The following is a 20,448-nucleotide window of genomic DNA, read 5'->3' on the forward strand; positions in this document are numbered from 1 at the left end:
TTAGTGGGTAAAGGGGGTGTTTTAAGAAACGAATCGCCCCCCTTCTAGAAGATTATGGGTGACTTTCAAGGATAACCAGTTGCATACATGAATAATGACATGTATGTGCGCATCCATGCGAAGGAGGGTTTGTTCATTGTATCTGAGCAGGTAAAACAGCAAAAGAGCTGCTCTTAAGAGAAGTATTTTTTCTGCTCTTATACAATGCTGACACCTGGTGGACTATAGCAGCAATTATAACACAAAATTGAAACTGGATAATTAAAGATAATCCTTAGGAGCCACTTAAAAACTTGGTATAAGAATATATGTTTCTTCTCCTTGGACTATTTTGCCTATTTTGACAAAAATATAATTTTATACTAAACACATTTAAATGTGTAGATCTTTCCACTAGAAAAAAAGGACTGTATCAAGATTTATAAAACTTGCACAGTGTTCGTTATGAAAATAGTTTTCGTCTTTTGTTTTCTCAGCTTGGACATATAATTACCAGACACTGGACTTATTAGGCATTGTCACAATATTTTTTGCCAATAATTAAGGTTTTAAACATATATAATCAAATGAAAGAAAACTGAAATATATTTGGAAGTCATTTGTCACTGATTCTCTATTTTAACTTTTTTACTATTTATATTCACTTTCCCCCTGACTATTAGTTTTATGTTACCAATAACTAAAAATACTTTATTCCGGAAATATGGTGTTGCTGTGGAACTTTATATAAATAAAAAGGTTAAGGTCAATGAATCTGACTTCTGACCACCTATGAAAAGTTAGGACAATGTGAAATTAACATTAACTTCAAGATTTACTGGGGCCTTTAAAACTTCACTTTCTAAATTAATTCCTTCTTGTGTGACTCCTAGGACTTGCTAGACTTGCTAATTGCTGTGTGGACCCATCTGTTCTTTACCTCAGTACACCTTGGGGAAATAAAGGAAGTCTAGTTCTCTCTTTCAAGGACAACGTTGTTGTTTTATGTGTTTTCTCTAAGGATGGAAAAGGAAAATCTAAAAATGACTGTGAAATCTTAAAAAACTATCACAATTCCATGAAGGTTATTATAGCAAAACAGTAATTCCTCTTGGACTTGACATAGTTTTTTTCCCCCCACAGTAATTTTTATTCAGAGGGATCTGTTTACTTTTCCTCTAATTATTCCTTTTGTTTTATTTTATTCATCCATTTTTATTCATATTTTATCTGCTTTATATTTAATGCTTTCTTTTACTTTTTAAAATATTTTTAGTTGCTCATCTCATAACTATTTACATATAACATCAATTTTCTTCTATTTCCATCTTCTTCCTGGTAAGGGTGTATATTTATAATGAAGCCAATAAAAGTAAGGAAGTCATACTAACATGCTATGGTTGATATTATAGTTATTGTTTATATGTCTTGAAAAAGCAGAGAAGATAATCCTCTGATGCTTTTGTTTAATTGGCCAACACCTTGTTTTGTTAAAGGTAGCAACTTATGAAACTCCTATTTGCAAGACAGATTGCAAAACATTATTCAAGAGAAAAACATGAAACTGTCGCAAATACAACTGGAAATGTTTAGCTCAGAATGAAGATCAAAGCAAGACAGGACATATATTTTTACACATTGAAAAGCTATCATATTAAATATCGGATAGGCTTATTCTATTAATCTCTTATAGAATAATTAATAACAATTTTAGTTATTAAAATTATAACTTCAGATTTTGAAAATTAAGATATTTTTAACAAATTAAATCATTCTAACTTAATTAAATTAAAAATATTATGTCAAGTAATAACTTAACTTAGGGGGTCACCTAGCCATCTTTTTTAAAATATATTTTTTATTGAATTTTTATAGAGAGGATGAGAGAGGTATAGAGAGTTAGAAACATCAATGAGAGAGAATCATCAATCAGCTGCCTCTTGAACACTCCCTACTGGGGATGTGCCCACAACCAACATACATGCCCTTGACAAACCTGGGACCTTCCAGTCCGCAGGCTGACGCTCTATCCACTGAGCAAAACCAGTTTCAGCTCACCTAGCCATCTTGAGGACAGTAAGATACAATGACAATTAAGGTTTGCTTTCTCTTTGCAGTCAACAGACTCAGAGAGAAACATGTTATTTTGTTTAAAGAATGAGTTGTTAGAAGAAGTACTAAGTTCCAAGTCATTTGAAGTGTTCAGGGGGAATCTGATGAGTGAAGAGATATCTGAGACAGATGGATGTATAAGAAAGAGTACTAGCTAATCCAAAGTAAAGAACATAGAAACATATATTTATTTTTGTTCGCTCTGTATGGTCAGTGAATGTTAAACAACATGATTTTTATATTATAATCATCCCTAACTTCTAGGGGAAGAATATTTTGACTTTTATCACCTTGAGTTCTTGCCTAGAAATTATTTTGAGCTTCCCTGGCTACTACTTCCTTTTTTTTATGTCCCAGAATTAACTTTTATCCTAGAATGGAGGAGTTAGTATCAGTTTTTCTTCATTTGCACTCTACTTTTTTCCTGGAGATTGGAATACCACTGATTATCTATATGATTCGGCAATTTTTTTTTTTCCAGAGAAGACCTCAGTTTTATTTACTGATTTGTTTAAAATTCCACAGCTATCTCATGGATTTGACTCTTCACTTTAATATATTTTATTGATTTCAGAGAGAGAGGAAAAGATAGAAACATAATTGATGAGAGAGAATCATTGATCAGCTGCCTCCTGTATATCCCCTACTGGGAGTTGTTGAGTCCACAACCCAGGCATGTTCTTGACCAGAGTGTGGGAAGGCATGGAACTGTTGTGACCTCCAGGTTCATAGGTTGATGCTCATCCTCTGAGCCACAACTGCCAGGCTTGACTCTCTACTTTAAAGTCCATCGCAAGCCTAGAAATGAAGGGGGGATTCTCATACCTTTCATACATTTTTTAAGGAAATCAGACATAACCTATTCCTTTTAAGATCTCTTGACTTATCACAGCAGGCAAACCCTTGGTGGTCAGGGAGATATACAATGAGATGAAAGAACCTTTTCTGTACAAACATATTTTTATTTTCATTTTTTTCTACAACTGAACACTAATATCCTGCAATGATCAAAGAACTAAAGAAAATTATAAAAGAAATGTTACAATAATATTTTAGAAGGCCTTACTTCTTCACGACCCTAACCCTTAGGCAATGCCACTGTTTAAAAACTGAGTAGTTCAGAAAGACAAATAACATTGATCTCTCTCTAGGTAACTTTATCCAACTCATATCACTGACTACCCTCTACTTTTTGTATGGAGGGAGACATGGGGTGGTGTCAAGGAATGAAATTCATCTACTTTACAATCAACAAAAACTCTGATATTTGAAATAAAAATAGAACAGCCAGGATTCCATTTGCTAGAAAAAAAAATTCTATGACAGAATTCTATAATTATAAAAGTAAGCTAATTTACTCAATGTCAAATACAAGAGAATAACTTCCCTAGTTCTTCTGGAATTCATCATGTTTCTAGACAATATTGAGCGGAAATGCATAGCTAGATTTATATTTTGAGGAGTTGGAAAAACAGAGGCATTGGTAGATAGAATTCCAAGATATCCATAAGATCCCTGTCCCAGTGACCTGTACTTTTGTATAATCCCCTGTCCTTGAATGTGTAAGAGGCCTGTGAACTGAATGGGATACCATCCCACGAATTTGCTGTTTTATGGAAAAATAATTATGCAAATATAATTAAGGTTCTTACTGGATGTTGAGTTAATTAAAAGAGAATTTACTTGAAAGCTCTAATCTAATCATGTGAACTTAAAAAGAAAGACAGACGATAGGTGATTTTCTTGGGCCTTGAGTAACCTGGCAACTGTTTAAAGGGTGCCTATAGGAAAAGAGACTGGACCTTGACCAATAGCTAGCAAAAACATAGGGACTTCAGTCTTAAAGCCACAGAGAAAAGAATCTGCTATCAGCCAGTTGGATGAAGGTAAGGTATAAAGCTCAGAGAATAGCCATGACAGTGGTGGAAAGGAGTAATGAGGAGGGATGTAACTTAACCCATGAAAAAAATATTAACCCCAGTCAGGAGAAATCAGTGGCTGGGCTTCATGTTTTACTTTCCAAGGGGAGGCCAATGGCCATGGAGGCAGCATAAGAAAAAACCTTGATTCCTGGTTTAAGGAACTGGAGAGGAGGCGGGGCCTTATCCAGGTAGAAGAAAACATAAGCAGGCATGCTTGTGTTGAGAGTAGAGAGGGAATTCAGCTTTAGACATTTTGAATTTGAAAAGACTATGCAACACACAGAAATGTCTATAAGGCAGCAACCAATCTGCCTCAGTTATGTCAATTTGGGGCTAATTTAGAGTTGATGAGATGAGATTGAATGAGAGAGTTAGGCAGATGCTAAAAAAAAAAAAAAAAATCAAGACAAAACTTTGCAAGAACATATTGTTTGCAGAAACGAATAATAAACCCTTAATTTTTTCTGAAATTCTGCGTGACAGACTAGCTAAATAGAACATAATTTAAATTTAAATTCAGGTGTATATTTGCCTATATATAAATAATTAACCACATGATGGTGCTCTGCTACCAAATCATGTGAACTCATTTCCGTGCCATTTAAGACTACAGAAAGAAGTGATTTTTAGTGACTGACAGGCATAAGTAAAATATAAGTGTTCAATGGGATCAGTTGAGAATTTAACCTACTTATTAGAGTCCTGGTGAAGAATGAAGTGTTTTATCTCTTAGGATTTTATTTGTTTGTTTTTTAAATATATGTTTATTGATTTCAGAGAGGAAGGGAGATAGATTGAAAGATCAATCACAAGGAGAATCATTGACCAGCTGCCTCCTCCACAATCTACAATGGGAATAGAACTGTGACTTTCTGGTTCAGGGGTCGACATTCAACCAATGAGCCACCCTGGCCCCACTTATCTCATGTTTTTAAGAAAAAAGAAAATAATTCTTTGTTAGATTTATTGGGATTACAGCTATGTTTATTTGAAATGAAATAACAATGCCAAATAACATAAAAATAATAAGGATTGTTTTTCTATTTCCTGTAAGTTTTATTTATTTTAAAATAAATAGGCTATTATATCAGCATTCTTTATGTTAAACATGATATCATTACTTATTAATTCTCAATAAATACTTTTTGTAGAAGTGATATGGAACTATTTGATAAATCACACAAGATATTGATTTGTCCTTTTACATAATTTAAGTATTCATCCCATTATTTAGTTGCCTAAATTTCTTAATCAGTAATAAGAAAACCTCACTGCTTATCTCTGATTCAGTTTCACCCTAATAAAGAAGCCTTTTCTGACCATTATAAGATTACCAACACCCTTCATTATGCTGGTCATCCCTTCACTCTTTATGTTTTTAAAACTTGAATGTAGCACTGTTGTCAGTGCTTTTTAATTTGTTTATTGTTCTCACTTTGTCCACTCCTCCAGTAGTAGAGCTTGCCCACATCAGGATTCCTCCACTATAATATTAATATTCACCCAGCATTGTGTGAGTTAGATATTTGTATTCTCAGAAAAGTCATAAAAGAGGCAAGACCAAGCCTGGTGGGGATAAAGTTTACTTCTACACCCTATTTTTACATTAATTTTTAAATCTACAATTGTTACAATAAAAATTGAAAATCAATTAAACTCTGGTAGGCTTTTTAATAATTTAATCAAACTAATAGACCTGAATGTTTCCACAAAAATATATACCTGTTGAATCACAGAAAAAAATGCAAGTGGGAGTGAATATGTTATAAACAACTGGTCTTTTTATTTGAAATATTGTTAACTGAAGGAAAATTAAAATTGCTGTCATCTCAAGCTTCAGTCTTTCTGTTCTTTAATTATTAATGGGTAGTCAACTGTCTATAAAAACTTGTCTATGTACCTTTTTTAATTTGATGATGCCTTCTTGTGTATCCTCATCTGTGACGATGTCAAACAAATTTCCCCCATCTCCTGGAACAATATTGTATTCAATTTCTGCATTTTGTCCAAAGTCAGGATCCACAGCTCTTATTCTTCCAATAGCTGAGCCAAGAGGAGAAGATTCAGGAACTTTCAGATGGAAGATACCTGATGGGACATATAGAAATTGTGTTGACAATAGAGTTAGTAAAGTTTGTAATAAGATTCTTAGGCTGGAAAAAATATACTCTATAGGATTTATTTATAGAAAGTAAATCATATTTAAAGCATATTTAAAAAAATGAAAGGCAATAAGTGTCAAGTTAAGGATTATAATTAAGAGTAATTGATCCTTTCCTAGAATTTTAATTGGGTATTATAAATAGTAGTGTATATTAAATTAAAGTTAGTATGAAATATTTTATATATTAACAGCATCAGAGAGTACCTAATATTAATGTGAAGGTGGTAATATCCATGAAATTAAATTGGAATTAATAAAAAAGAAATCAGGATGTACACACACACACACACACACACACACACACACACACACAAATATATATTAAATAGATGATAGTAGACGTATATTTAAATATTTATAGAAAATAAAGGTTATGTTTTCTAAAATAAATCAACATGAAAACTATATAAAATAATATAAATATATAATTAGCTAGACTACTTACACAATTAGGATAAATCATTAAACTAAAAATGACATGTAAAACAATTATATATCCACATTTTAATCTATGATTGAATTAAGTACAGCATATTATAGTCTAATATTGAACTTGTGTTTGGTAAATTTGTACTGGATATCTTGCTAGTCACTTTTACAAACTTAAAAATTAGGATATAAAGTTCTAGCTCCCATATTTTTAACATTAAAAAAATAATAAAATGATTACATTTCCACCAGCAGATGGAGCACTGACATTACAATTAACTTCATATTGAGTCAGAAAACCTAGAAAAATCCCTACCTATATAAAAGATACTGGAATCATAAAAAATTATAATATCCCACAAAAATGAAAACATGTACATTGTTTAAAAGACATTTCAATTTTTTAAAGATATAACATAAAGAAAAAATGTAGTATAAGCTATTTCACTGACATCAAAGTATATATGAATGAATTAAATAGCAATCTGTTCAAATCAAAATAAGAAAGAAAAAAGAAACAATCAACAGTTTATGGAGAGTCCACCAAATAGTTCCTTTTCTTTTCAATTATTTTTATTGGCCTTATAGTTCTTTCACAATAAGTTTCAATATTTGGTCATTTCACTATACCTGGTAGCCCTTAAAATTTGGCATCTGCCCTTCCCCTCAAAAAAAGATACCCACCAGTTGTTCCTACAATGTTAAAATTAGCCTTATTTTTCCAATGGACATAACTTTAGTGGGGCATGCAATATATTTAGGCTCAAGAGAGCTAAATACTTACCTCAAATTTCTTTGGTTCCATATAAAGGACAGAAAGTACAATTTACCATTTTATGGTGATATAAAATACTTAACTAACTAATTTAGTAATTATTTAATAGCATGGCAGCCTCCAGAGAATATAAGAAGAACAAATTTAAGAAATAAATAAGTATAAATAAATAAAAATACTCCAAGTGGCAATGATAAAGTGTTATTATAAACATTATAAAATAATTTTGACTTAAGAAGTCTAACTAGGCACTTCTCATAGGCTAGACTTATATTTTATTAGGTTTTATTCCCTAAAAACTTAATACAGTGGCTGTCATATAGAGATGCTCAGCGTCTGAGGATTAAAGTAGGATCTGAACTTGAGGCAACCAGAGCAAAGAGAAAGAATAAAATCACATTTTACATTGTCTACAAGAAGAATGAAGATATATATTCAAAGGGAATTTTTCTGAGTTTAAATAATCATGATTCCATAAGTGATACCTCATGGGGCTTTTCCAATGGCCATATTAAACCCTGATCCTAGTGGAGTACTCCTGAGATATTCACAAATGTGAGGATGCCTGAATTCCTGTCTAACGTTCCAAGAGAGTGCGTGATACCATTATGTTAAGTTATACTAAACTTCTCAGGGACAAATTCCAAATAGAAAAGACTAGGAATAAATATGTGCACTATTTTTGTTATCCCTTTTTGCTCTTTTCTTTTTTTTCTAAATTGATTTCAGAGAGGAATGGAGAGACAGAGAGAGATAGAAACATCAATGATGAGTGAGAGTCATTGATTGGCTGCCTCCTGCACACCCCACACTGGGGATGGAGCCCACAAACTAGGCATGTGCCCTGACCTGCAATTGAACCGTGATTTCTAGTTCTGAGAACTATGCTCAACCACTGAGCAACTCTGGCTGGGCCTTCTTTTCTTAATGTCTATTAAACAGAAATATGTTTTTCAAAAAGGTCTCCACATCCTTTGCCTCTCAGTTTGTGATGGTAATAAAGAGCCTGAAAAAAAAAAAAAACACACTAAAAACCTTGAATCTATAGTATGAATTGTCATGGTCTAATCTCAAGGTACATAAATACTTGTTAGAGAAAGACTTAATTTTTTCCTAATAAAATGGAGCAATTGAGTTCTATGTTGAATACGGGATTGCAAAGCCTCATCCAACAGGATATATAATTAGGAGGCTTATGAAGAATAATTATCAAAGACATAGTGTGTAGAGAGATAGAGAGCTGTCAAGCCTACTGGTTTCCAGATTTCAAACACAGACATCAGCAGAAATGGGTAGTGATGGTGATGACCCCCTGGAGCAGGGAGAGGGTGTGGTTGTGGGTATTGAATGGAATCTTGAGAAAAATATGGGCATCTAACTTTAAAAAATCATGGATATTTCTGGTTATTCTATCTGACTAAGGGGAAGAATTTCAAGTTACCTGCTAGGTTTATGAGTTAGAGTGAACATTTAAAAGCAAAATAAGAGAATCAAAAGTCAAGGGAGATAATCTTGTCTGGTGTCATCGCTTAGGAATTATGGTTAGTGAAGGTGAAGAGTTCACCCAGAATCCAGAGCCTCCAATGTCAGGAGAATTTTTAAAATTCCAGAAGGTGACCAGAAGAACATCAGATTATACACATTATAGATGATAGAGTGCCCTGCCTTTCCAAGGCAATATTCTGAGATACGAACTTGATGTTCTGCAAAAGCACATTTTATAAGGCCAATAACAATAAATGTGATGACAACTATTTCTTTTGGTTCTCTATCACTGTAAGTTCAGCAGCAGTTCTTTCTTTCTTTCTCTCTCCCTCCCTCCCTCCCTCCCTCCCTCCCTCCCTCCCTCCCTCCCTCCCTCCCTCTCTCTCTCTCTCTCTCTCTCTTTCTTTCTTTCTTTCTTTCTTTCTTTCTTTCTTTCTTTCTTTCTTTCTTTCTTTCTTTCTTTCTTTCTTTCAAGTTGCAAACTTTCATAATGGCATTGGAAAGCTTATAAATTGAAGTGATAGCATTGTCCAAATAAATTTTGATTCCATAGTATTCCAATAAGATGCCCTACCAAAATTAAGAGATAAGAAAAGTAAAACAGTGATTCAATACCTATATATTTTATGTGTATTGCGGTTTTAATGCACATAAGACACACACATACAGAGCACTGTGCTTTCTGTTCTTTACATAAGAGAAATACATTTCAGGAAGGTGGAAGACACATTTATTAAGATAAGAATTTCTCAATAAAATATTGTAGTTGATAAAACATCTACAGAATATGGAACAAGGCAGAGAAACTATGCATTAGTCATGTCAGGTTGTTTAGGTTCTGTCGTTTTATTTCCGATGACTGGACATTTTATCATTTCTAGAAACTCAACAGCAATAAAGCCGGGGTCATTCAGATTAATTCAAAAGTGAAGTAATCTTCCCCTGTGCCAAAGTTGGGCCACTTATGATGTACTATGTAATTACACTGCCAACATCTTCTGGGCGCCCTACTTCTGACACATATAAAATATCTTAATGGTGCTACCTGTACAACACACATTAAGAAATAAAGCAAGTGACAAGCAATTGTTCACAGGCTCAATCAAAATGTGTACTTATATATTCATCAAATATACATGTTATGCTTAACAAGATAACCCCGTTCCTGTGGAGAAGGAGAAAATTGCATGCAGTAAACTAGGTTGAAATTTAACAAAGAAATTCTGTACCTTCTTACACATTCTACTCCATGTTCATTCCAAAGTAAAGGTATATGTTACTCAGTTATAGGCTAAGTAAGTATCCTCTCAGATTCATGCTGTTTAAAAAAATTGCACTTTGATTATTATGACTCACTGTGTGTGTGTGTATCAAGGGCATTCATTAATACCTAAGGACAAAACATAGACATTATATTCCCCCTTTTTTTCTTTGAAAAATTTTAAAGTATTGATAAAAACACCAAAATAGATTATTTACTTAACAAAATATAAATTAATGGTATAATTTACTAAGAAATAGAGATTATAGAACCTAAAAAAATAAAGTGAATTATACAGTACTGTAAAAACATTCAGTGATAAGAATAGCAAATAAAAAGATGAAATAATCTACTACAAATTATCTTTTGACATACATTTTATTTTATGCTTATACTAGTATAGTAATAACTAATCTAAAGTTACTTAAAAGCAATATATGAAAAGTTAATGTTCAACTGCACTTAAAAATTATCTATAAGACATGTAACTAATTTAGAGGTAAATAGTAATTAAAAATACTAGTCTTTCCCAGCTGATGCTGCTGAGTGGTTGAGCTTCAACCTATGAAGCAGGAGGTCATAGTTTGATTCCCAGTCAGGGCACATGCCTAGGTTGCAGGCTCAATGCCCAGTATGTAGTGTGTAGAGCACATGTGTCAAACACAAGGCCCGCGGGCCAAATCCGTCCCGCCAGGCCTTGCAATGTGGCCCGCACCGAGCTGTCATCACTGCACTCCACTGCGTTTCCATCACAATGACAGTTTATGACTGTTCAGTAAACCATTCGGCCCGCGATTTAGGCTGGATTTTAGATTTTGGCCCCTTCTCTGATTGAGTTCGACACCCCTAGTGTAGAGGGAGCCAGTCAATGATTATCTCTATCTCTCCCTCTCCCTTCCTCTCTGAAATCAATAAAAATGTATTAAAAAAACAAACAAACAAACTAGAGTCCTAGAAGTATTGGAAGATTTAATTAGAATTTATTTCAAATCATTAAGAATGTTAAATATTTTTAAGAACTTGAAAATATATATTGAGACCACCCAAATAAACAATTATTTGAAATAATCATTTTTATTAAACTTTAGAAAATAAATGCATATTACTACAAACTGCTGATTCAGTGATTGAATTCAGGCATTAGCTGTTTCTGATAGTGATGCTCCATGTTTGCAAGTGTGTGTCTGAGATTTACCATCAATTACATAGAAAAAAAAATGATGCTTTATTAATATTTTTGGTTTAATTACTAAAGCAAATATAGCATCATATGAAATGATTTCACCTTATCATAAAAAATAATCAGGAAATGAAAGCAAAAATGTATTTTTATGGGTAAAAAGAAACTTTGATTAAATGATATACCTGTTATAGCTCTTTGTCCTTAGGCAACATATTTAGTCTTTTTTCCCCCTAATCTGTAAAACTGGGATACTAATAAGTCTAACTTTATTATTATAATTTTTATTATTCCTACCTAACTTGTAGATTTGTGTTTGAAAAGTCCCATGCGATAGTGCACAAAACTCAGTAATATCTAATATTGCTAGTTATTTTTTTAAATAGCATTTTTGTAGATAACTATATTTATCCTATATAATAAAAGTCCAGTGACCATAACGATGTAACAAACAGAACAACCGATCAAATAGTCACTAGGAGGTGTATTGACCACCTCTGGGTCCCTCCCCCCAGCCTGCAGTCTCTGATTGCTGAATGGCCAACAAGGAAACCAAGGGGAACTGGGGTGAGTGGTGGCAGGGCAGGACTGGGGACTGGCAAGCAGGGAGAATGCAGACCTCTTGGTCCCTCCCCTCAGCCCACAGTCTCAGATAGATTGCCAGATGGCGAAGGGGAACTGGGTGGGTGTCGGCTGTGGGGTGGGACTGGAGACTGGTGAAAGGGCCCATAAAGGCCCTGATCACAGGCTAAGCCTAGGCACCCTACCTGAGCATGATTTTGTGCGCTGGGCCTCCAGTCTTATAATATTTTCCTATAGGAATGACAAGAATCAACAGGAAGCTGTATAGAGGCATGAAGATGAAAGAAAGGGAGGTGTTGAAAAGTTGGGAACAGTGATGCTAATTTTTACTGAAACACCTTCCCATATCTTGAAAATTGAACATTTCAAGAATAAAAATATATTGGTAGTTGATGAACATGTTATATCTTTTATTTACTGAAAAGCCCGAAGCTTTGTGTGTTTTCAGTAAACCTGGATTAAAGTAATAGAAAAGTAATCCACAAGGAAGAACTAGTCTGATTTGTACAAAGTTGGATTCAAGCTGTATTTTAATCAAGCATACTAAACGTGAGTGAATGGAATGTCTCAGTAATAGCACAGAACTCCACTCCAGCTCATGGAATGAATTTGAGATGAGCAAATCTGTGGATGTGTCAAGTATTTGCATCAAAAGTTTTACTGTATTGGCTAAATCACTTCACCTTTATAAAGGTTATAATCGCCCAGACTAGATTTTAATTAAACATGTACATGAATATGAATCACCATGTGCCCAATCTTCAGCATATTAATGGATTAAGTTCTATAAATTCTATTTAATGATAGCAATATTTCTCTTTGCAGAGCAATGAGAAATTATATCCAAACTATTAAATTCCGAGCGCTAAACACAACACAAAAATTTAGGGCTAGATATTGCCTTGATCTTTTTACATTCTTTGGAGAGTAGATTAATTGTTAAATCTCCCAATAATTCAGATGACTCATATTTGATTCAACTACAATTTTTAATAGCCTCCTCCATGGAATGATAAAGAAAAACCAACCAACCAAACAAAAAAGATTGTGTTTGTTTTGATGGCATCTCTAGTCTAGTGGGGGAGTGATGTGTTCTATAATAAATATTTATATTAGGTCTTCTTCAGGCCCTGTTTTTTGGCACAGAATTCCTAAAACCCTATGAGAGCTAGAAAGGTTACTTTTGTTATGTTAATAAGGTGGCTTTTATATCATACATAAGGATGAGGACTGGTCCCAGAGACATAATCCTTTTATTAAAAGGAAGGGGTTCAGTCAAGCATTGCTCTTTGATTGAGCATAGATCTATGAGCCAAAACCTGCAACCTGGCCATGTGCGCTGACCTGGAATCAAACTGTGATCTCATGGTTCATAGATTAACACTCAACCACTGAACCATGTCAGCGAGGCTGAGGAATCAATTTTGATCACTAACCTCAAATGCACCTTCAAAATTGGCTACAGCTTGACAAGAGTGGCTCAGTGGTTGAGCACCTACTTATGAACCAGGAGCTCACAATTTCATTCCTGGGTTGTGGCTCCACACCCAGTGGGGGGCATACAGGAGGTAGTCAATCAACAATTCTTTCTCAATGATTCTCTCTCCCTCTCCCTTCCTCTCTGAAATTATATATATAGAAAAGATTGGCTGCAAAACATGCAAACTAGTGAAGGTAACCATTTCATCACGACTCTTAAAGTGACCAACTCTCCTCAAACCTGTTTTACAATTTTTACTATTTTATTTCTCTTTTTTGTTTCATATTTCACAGGAAAATATAACCATAGCACATAGAAGACAGCTCAGTGTTCTGAACCTTCAAACCATCTCACATGTGTTACTGCAGTTTACAAAAGCATAGCATGCAAAATGTAATAAAAATGTGTTTTTCTTTGTTTCCTTCTGGTCTTTAAACTTTCTTCACTGACAGTAAGCTTTGTCTTTTTTGCCCATTATTAAATAACTAGAGTCACAGTGCACGAAATTCATGCATGGAGTGGGGGGAGAGGGTCAGGCCTAAACTGGCAGTTGGACATCCCTCTCACTATCTTGTACTGATGGCTCCTAACCGCTCACCTGCCTGCCTGTCTGCCTGACCATCCCTAACTGCCCCCTACCCTCAGCCTGATCACCCCTAACTGTCTTTGCCTTGTTTTTGTCTCTTTGGGACTGACTCTTCCTGGTGGCATTTTTGAGGGCTCTTGGAAGCTTTTCCTACTACAGACCCTGAGAAAGGCATTCCCTCTACTTTCATATAACATTCTCTTTAAGCTCTGCGTCTCCCAGCCATTCATTCCACACACAGAGTCTCCCTGAGAAAACTCTCTTCACCAGGTCTTAAAATGACTCAGGGCTGGTTTTCCCTTCTGCTTACACATTTGTAACTCCTTCTTCTTTTGTTGGCTGTCATTACTTTCCCAAAAGAAAACCTGTTCTTCTGTATTGCTCTTTCTCAAAACACGTTAACATTTTTAAGCATGAGGCAGGCATCAGTCCCTGAATTTTACCCATGTTTTGGGAGAGTGCATTGGGCTTTATTACTGGTCCATGTTGAAGGGAAGGCTTCTCTCTCCAGACCTGAGAGGGGAGAGAAGGGCAGCCCTAATTCTTTCTTTTACCAGATAAGGATTCAGCATGGCTTCTCCAAAGAAATCTTCCACACAGTTTCCCTCCATTCCACACCCCATAAAAAGCACTTTAAAAGGATACAAATAGGGTTGTCATGATAGATTTTTTCTCAAGAGTATAAAGTACATCCCGACATTTCAATTTAAAATTCAGTTTTGCAGGCCTCGGTGCGATCTGCATTGACTGCTGTGTGAGTTTGCAAACTCTCCTGAACCTCACCTTCTTTATTGTAACCTACTTTGCTGTAAGGATTATGTGAGGTTCATGAAGTTCCTGGATTAGTTTGTGTTGTTTATAAATATTTGAAAATGTTGGTTCTCCTTTTTTGCCCCTTCTTCTGAATGTTTAAGGAAAGTACTAACTGTGATGACTGTACCTTTATTGTTCCTTTTATAGCGCCACATACTGTACTGAATTTCAGTAAGATAGTAATTTACATTAAGATCGTTTTTACCATTTATAACTTGAAATGTCCTTATTGTATTGACACTTCAGCAACACCGTTTCCCAATACCAGCTTCAGCTTTAGTTGTGTCTGTCATGCATTTAACAAATAGTTACTGAAAATATATTAGGTATAGTACATAGAAAAAAAAAATTTGGTTTTGTTCTGGGGCCACACTTGGTTATGTGGTGTCCATTTGATCTCGGCTTTCCATGGAAACTTCAATATTAATCTATTGTTATATGTGTGTACCTTCCTCTTCCTTCTCTCCAGCTTCAACTGAGATGATCCTTTAGTCTGTTTCCTCTTATTAAACTTCAGCAATCTTTAAGTATCATACTACTCACTAAAGAGTCTGTCTTCTCTGCATTCAGTACTTTCTTCTCAAATAAGATACTTCCAAATAGTTTCAAGCTGCTCATATTTGCTCGCATTACAAAACCTTTCCATTGTCCCTAAATCTGATCCTAGCCAGCCGCCTGATTTGCTTTTTCTTTTCCAGCAGAACTTCTCAAAAATAGTCATTGTTACCCATTCCTACCAGATAATCACTCCACAAAGCAGCTTTAACCTAGTATTTGAATCAGCCACTCTATTAAAACCAGTTTCCTCTGAGATCTCCATGACAACCTTGTCCTTAAACCCAGTGACAACTCTTTTAGTTGAATTCACTATGAACAGCATTGAATACTCGTGTGCGTTCCATCTTTCCTGAAACACGTTGCTCCTTAAAATCTGTGACACTCCATCTTCCTGGTTTTCCTCCAACCACATCTTTCTTCTTCTCAGCTTCTTTTGTTGGTGGTCTCAAAGAGAATCTGGATAAGCAATTCTATTTTTTATTTTTATTTAAAAAATATATTTTACTGATTTTTTTACAGAGAGGAAGAGAGAGGGATAGAGAGTTAGAAACATCAATGAGAGAGAATCATCGATCAGCTGCCTCCTGCACAGCCCCTACTGGGTATGTGCCTGCAATCAAGGTACATGCCCTTGACCGGAATTGAACCTGGAACCCTTCAGTCCGCAGGCCAATGCTCTATCCACTGAGCCAAACCAGTTTCGGCTGGATAAGCAATTCTAAAATTTGGCTGCATATTGGAATGATGTAGAAAATTTAAAATAAAAGAAATAAAAAGACTGCCCAAGGGATTCTAATTTAATTGTTCTGAGTTTAGACCTGAACAGCAGGATTGACTAAACTGCCTGCTGTTCTGCTTTGCAATCATGATCAGGAATCATTATCTCAGGCTGTTTTATCCAAGCTTTTTTCTTTCCAAGAATTTCACCAGTCCCTTGACTTCATTTTTTTTTTACATTCATGCTAAAACTTCTTTATATTTTAATTCCAGGCTATATATCGATACATATTTGGGTTTTATACATGACAAAGCATCATCTGACTCCAGTACTGCACCTGGATATCTCCAAGGCATTTCTGCTTGGACGTATTCTAAACTAAGGTGCCATTACAGTCTCTCTACCTCCAAAACTAAAATCCTCTTTTTCATAGCACATTCATTAAAATTGCTGATTGTTTTACCTCTTAAAAATAACTCGAATCTATCCACATACTGCCATTTTAACCATCTGTGCAACTATCATAGATAGATTAAATAACTCATAGTTCTTGTATGTATCCCTGCAATTGCCTGCTAACTGTCTTCCATGTGCCTGCTCTCCTCCCCCCCCCCCCCCCCCCCCCCCCCCCGCCCTGCAGTCTCTTCTGCATGGCAAGAGCGGGACATGCCAGTCACTTTTATTAGACATTTCCTTCTTTCTATCATGAAGAGGACTGGTGGAAGAAAATGCATTAACTTTTAGAAAATCAACATGAAAGAAAGAACATTTAAACTAGATAGTACTCTTTAAGTAGAATAGGCACAATAAATTAAAAGAAGAATAGCAATTATTTGGATAGTGCTTTCTATTTTCCAGGAACTTTTCTAAATGCTTTCTCTTATAAATTAATCTCTAATCCTCATATGAAGCCTGTAAGGTAGATACTATAATACTATTATAATTCTCAATCAGGGATATCCTAGTAAATATTTAATAATAAGGTCAGAGAGGGAGGGAGGGCAGCTGTAAGCCCTTCATTTTAGTATTTATGCCAGTTTGGCATCACTGAACACAGAGCTGGAGATGTACACAACTGGATCTAAGGTTTTGGGAGAGCCAGCTCCAGTACATCAACCTACCCGTCCACAAATGAAGAAACCGAGGAACGTACAACAGGGCACTCACAGGCAGTGAGATGAACTGATCAAGTGACATTTCTGAGCAATCTCTCATTTGGTCTTCCATTTCATTTCACTTGGTTTTACTGTCTAAGCATTTTTCAAATAGAGTCAATATTGTGTTAATATAGAAGGTTTATTTTAGTTTAGTGCAAAACATTTAATTTTTTTTCTTAAATCAGCTATACTGATGAATGCAAATTCAAATTAAAGGTGGATTGAGTGGGTAGGATTGACTTGGTAAAAGTTTAACTTTTCAGTGCTTATTGAGCAAAATCAATGAGGATATAGAGAAAAGAGATGTAGGAGATGTAAGAGTATTCTGGTGAAGAGATGTAACTCTAAAGATAAAATGTTCTGTTTCTGAATCCACATTTATTACACCTCTTCTGTCTTTCCAATTTTCCCATCCTTATTAACTAGCTCCTAGTTTTCAAGTACAAACTTTTTATGTTCAGTACTATAGTTCTAAATGTGTAACTTCAATAAACACATATTTATATTTCCTTGCAAAATGAATTTTTTAATAATATTTTTTCAAGAAATTGCATTGGAAATCCCAAACAAACCAATTACAAATGAGCAATGAAAAACAAATTTAATGAATGCCAGAATGAAAAGTGTTTCTGATTCTCAAAAGTATCTATTTTTAATTAATGTGATTTATATACTAACCACTCTCTCCATTCCATAATAGTAAACATGATGAAGTGCTGGCAAGAATTCACAACATTTTAAACACAGCAATAGCTTTCCATTGTTCATCCATTTTTCTGGTGTACATTTAATATTTCTTTAAAAGCTCCATTAAATATGCAAACTCTTCTTTTGTCTTTGTCAATATAATTTCTGATCTATCTAACAAAGCCCAGTAGATGGATACTTCTTTAGGAGTTGTGAGTGATATTGCCCAATAATTTATTTCTCATATACACACACACACATATATATACACACACACAAGCCCCATAACCATAAAGCTTTATCCCAAATTATCAGTAAATTTAGCATCTTATAAACTAAACTCTTGAAAAATATTTGGAATTGAAATATACAAAGTGATATTTACTCACCAAAAGCTTTTATTTCTCACAAATATTTTCCCCATTGATTTTAGAGAGTAGAAGGGAGAAGGGAAGGGAGGGAGGAGGAGGAGTAGAGAGAGAAACCGCAATGTGACTGTGACCAAGATACAATGATAAGTTGCCTATCAAATGCACTCCAACCAGGGGTTGGGATTGGACCTGCCACACGCGTACATGTCCTTGACCAGGAATTGAACCTGCAACCACCAGATATGCAGGCCTATGCTCTAATCACTTAGAAACACAGGCCAGGGACTCAAAAATCTTTTTTGAGATATTGTGAGTCTAGAAAGATTAAATTTGGTGATAGTGTTTTCTCTCATAATATTTTGGTTTCTGTTAGCCAAACTAAAAATTTTAACTGCACTTAATTAATTGATTTGCAAATTTTATTTCTAAATATCCATCACATATTCATATATTGTGTATGTACACAATGGTTTGCATTTTCTGTAATTGCAAGTCTTTTATTATTTGAATGCTCCCTATCTCTTCCAATTTTATTGCTTATGCCTAAAAATGATTCATTTGCCTACTACTCCTCCTTATCCCCCTTTGCATAAATTATATTCCCCATTCTTTCAAAGATAACTTACAGATAATTTTTTTTTCATTGCCATTTTTTCACAATTGTTTAATAATACATCATGGTTTTGCAAAGGTCTAAAATATTTTGGAACACATTGTTCTCACACTGTCTAATTCTTGTAGGTTTCAGAAATCAGTGCTGGTGCTATTTTCTTTAAAAGCCTCTCAGATCTACTCTGTGGTTATTTGGGTGTCCATCTTATACATTCATATATTATTGGGTGTGTAAGGTTATCACTTATTTTATTTTAGGTAGTATAATTTCCCACTAACTTAACCATCTCCCCATTATACAGAGAGCTTCTAGAAGGAAGAGATTACATTTTTTTATCCTCTTAATGCAATACAAAATATTAATATATCAATAGATTTTTTTTGCATTTGCACTTCAATAAAACTAGCCATCAATTTACATTATTCACTGAATGATATAATTTTTTTCTTTGGTATTTGTTAATGTGATATATTTCTTATGAACAAAATGTTTTATTTCTATAGTTTTTTATTTTACTGATAATCCTTTTAAATCTTCTAAAGAAATGTTTTAGAAGTCCAATTTATTATCCTATATGAACACACTAAGACCAGTGATAAGGCAAATAAGAAATACAGAAATTTAAAACATTTGAAACAAATGGTGACTTTATGATGCCTTCACCTCTATGATTAAAAATTACCCACCTGTCAGAAGTATATGCACAGGGTAGGACAAAGTAAATTTGCAGTTGTAAGCGTGCAAAGCACAGATTTTATTCTTGTATTATTATTAATGAATATTGTATTATTTTCCATATGAACAACTGTAGGCCTATCTTTGCCCCACCCTGCATTACAGTTTTTACCTGGTTAGATTTCATGTTCTCCTTATATCTTTGTTCATTCTCTTTCCTGGATTTCTTTGTATCTAAAATGTAAAGAGAGTTATGTCTTCTATAATCTGCCTAATTTTATCCATGCCTCAGATTGCATTTATCACTTCTATGTTTATGTCCACCAGAAATTTTTCTTTGACTCCGACTTCTCTTTGAGGATCCCTCTATTTTCAATCATCACCTGCTCACCTATACTCCAATGCCATCATAGCACCTTTCTACTCAAAATTTTTCTTCACAGGCTCTTTATCTCACACATCTAGAATCCCATATCTGACTAAGTCCTTTCCATTCTGCTACTGAGACATTGCTCAGTTCTGCCTCAGTGTATCTCCTCCAAACAACTGCCCTGGGTTTGTGTAACGTTTACACTCTACTTCAGCCTTTACCAAGTTATCAAAGTTACTTTCCTAAGATACTGATATAAGATATTGCCCCTGTATTCAAAACCACACAGAGATACATAAATGCAGGTTTATATTTCAGAGTTGTGGCAGTCTATAATCAATATCCTTTTTTTAAAAAATTATTAAATCCTTACTTTATATTTCTTTTCAAATTATGTTATTCATAAATATTTTATTAACTAGAGGCCTGGTGCATGAAATTCATGTACTTGGGGGGTCCCTCAGCCAGGCCTGCACCATCTCACAGTTCAGGAGCCCTCAGAGGATGTCCTACTGATACCACATGAGGAAT

At 34.5% G+C, this 20,448-nt stretch overlaps 1 protein-coding gene across 1 annotated transcript in view; it reads right to left on the reverse strand.

The window, feature by feature from the left end:
* The window catches only part of CDH12 (cadherin 12), a 455,451-nt gene that overhangs the window by 28,925 nt on the left and 406,078 nt on the right, over positions 1 to 20,448 (reverse strand). The window contains exon 6 of the mRNA XM_036410619.2: positions 5,914 to 6,101. Within this exon, the coding sequence (XP_036266512.1) occupies positions 5,914 to 6,101 (188 nt within the window). The remainder of the gene's footprint in view (positions 1 to 5,913; positions 6,102 to 20,448) is intronic.

Source organism: Pipistrellus kuhlii, unplaced genomic scaffold (assembly GCF_014108245.1).
Source record: "Pipistrellus kuhlii isolate mPipKuh1 unplaced genomic scaffold, mPipKuh1.p scaffold_m20_p_4, whole genome shotgun sequence".
In the NCBI taxonomy this organism is placed as follows: domain Eukaryota; kingdom Metazoa; phylum Chordata; class Mammalia; order Chiroptera; family Vespertilionidae; genus Pipistrellus; species Pipistrellus kuhlii.